Source organism: Sinocyclocheilus grahami, unplaced genomic scaffold (assembly GCF_001515645.1).
Source record: "Sinocyclocheilus grahami isolate Dianchi unplaced genomic scaffold, SAMN03320097.WGS_v1.1 scaffold183.1, whole genome shotgun sequence".
Classification (NCBI taxonomy): domain Eukaryota; kingdom Metazoa; phylum Chordata; class Actinopteri; order Cypriniformes; family Cyprinidae; genus Sinocyclocheilus; species Sinocyclocheilus grahami.
In genome coordinates this window covers 1380209-1381487 of record NW_015505362.1, presented here as the reverse complement: position 1 = coordinate 1381487, position 1279 = coordinate 1380209, and the positions used below count along the sequence as shown (strand labels likewise).

Genomic DNA, 1279 nt, shown 5'->3' with positions numbered 1-1279 from the left:
TGACCTTCAGGCAGAGGAAGACAAAGTCAACACTCTGACTAAATCGAAGACCAAGCTTGAGCAGCAAGTGGACGATGTAAGATGTTTGGCATAGGAATAAGACCATGAATCAATAAGAAATCAAATGTATTGCTCTATACCAGATTTTAATGCTCCAGTTTCTGTAACAATAGCTTGAGGGCTCACTGGAGCAAGAGAAGAAGCTCCGTATGGACCTTGAGAGAGTTAAGAGGAAGCTTGAGGGTGATCTGAAATTGGCCCAGGAGTCCATAATGGACCTGGAGAATGAAAAACAGCAATCAGATGAGAAGATCAAAAAGTGAGTGGCCATCAGATTTTGAACTTTACACAATTACACAAAATAAGTGTTTGGCACATTTTACAAAACAATACTTTAAAAACAGGAAGGACTTTGAGATAAGTCAACTTCTCAGCAAGATTGAGGATGAACAGTCTTTGGGAGCACAGCTTCAGAAGAAGATAAAAGAACTTCAGGTAACACTAACCCTAATCTTTCTGATGTGAAATGGTGAAGTAGACGTATAGCTGGAAAAATCCATATTACAAATATCAATAAAGAAGGCTTTTTTTCCATTTAGGCCCGTATCGAGGAGCTGGAAGAGGAAATTGAGGCAGAGCGAGCTGCTCGTGCTAAAGTGGAGAAGCAGAGAGCTGATCTCTCCAGGGAACTTGAAGAGATCAGTGAGAGGCTTGAGGAAGCTGGTGGTGCCACTGCTGCTCAGATTGAGATGAACAAGAAGCGTGAAGCCGAATTCCAGAAGATGCGTCGTGATCTGGAAGAGTCTACCTTGCAGCATGAAGCTACAGCTGCAGCTCTCCGAAAGAAGCAGGCAGACAGTGTGGCTGAACTCGGAGAACAGATCGACAACCTCCAGCGGGTCAAGCAGAAGCTGGAGAAGGAGAAGAGTGAATACAAGATGGAGATTGATGACTTGTCAAGCAACATGGAGGCTGTGGCTAAAGCAAAGGTAATGTCACTAGATGATCATTAATAAGTACAAAATCATCTTTACAAACAAATTAATATAATGTCTAATCTCTTTAGGGTAATTTAGAGAAGATGTGCCGTACTCTTGAAGACCAGCTGAGTGAAATCAAGGCCAAAAGTGATGAAAATAGTCGCCAGTTGAATGACATGAATGCACAACGAGCAAGACTTCAGACTGAAAATGGTAAGAGTAAGCTACACATGTAAAAATTCTCAAAACAAAATTGAGTTAAAAGATTCTGTTATTATATTTCATGCTAATATCTGTAA

General features: G+C 41.0%; 1 protein-coding gene across 1 annotated transcript in view; it reads left to right on the top strand.

The window, feature by feature from the left end:
- Positions 1-1279, top strand: part of LOC107594455 (myosin-2-like) — a 12552-nt gene that overhangs the window by 7314 nt on the left and 3959 nt on the right. Inside the window, exons 9-13 of the mRNA XM_016284510.1 lie at positions 1-76; positions 174-319; positions 405-495; positions 600-989; positions 1067-1212. Of these exons, the coding sequence (XP_016139996.1) occupies positions 1-76; positions 174-319; positions 405-495; positions 600-989; positions 1067-1212 (849 nt within the window). The remainder of the gene's footprint in view (positions 77-173; positions 320-404; positions 496-599; positions 990-1066; positions 1213-1279) is intronic.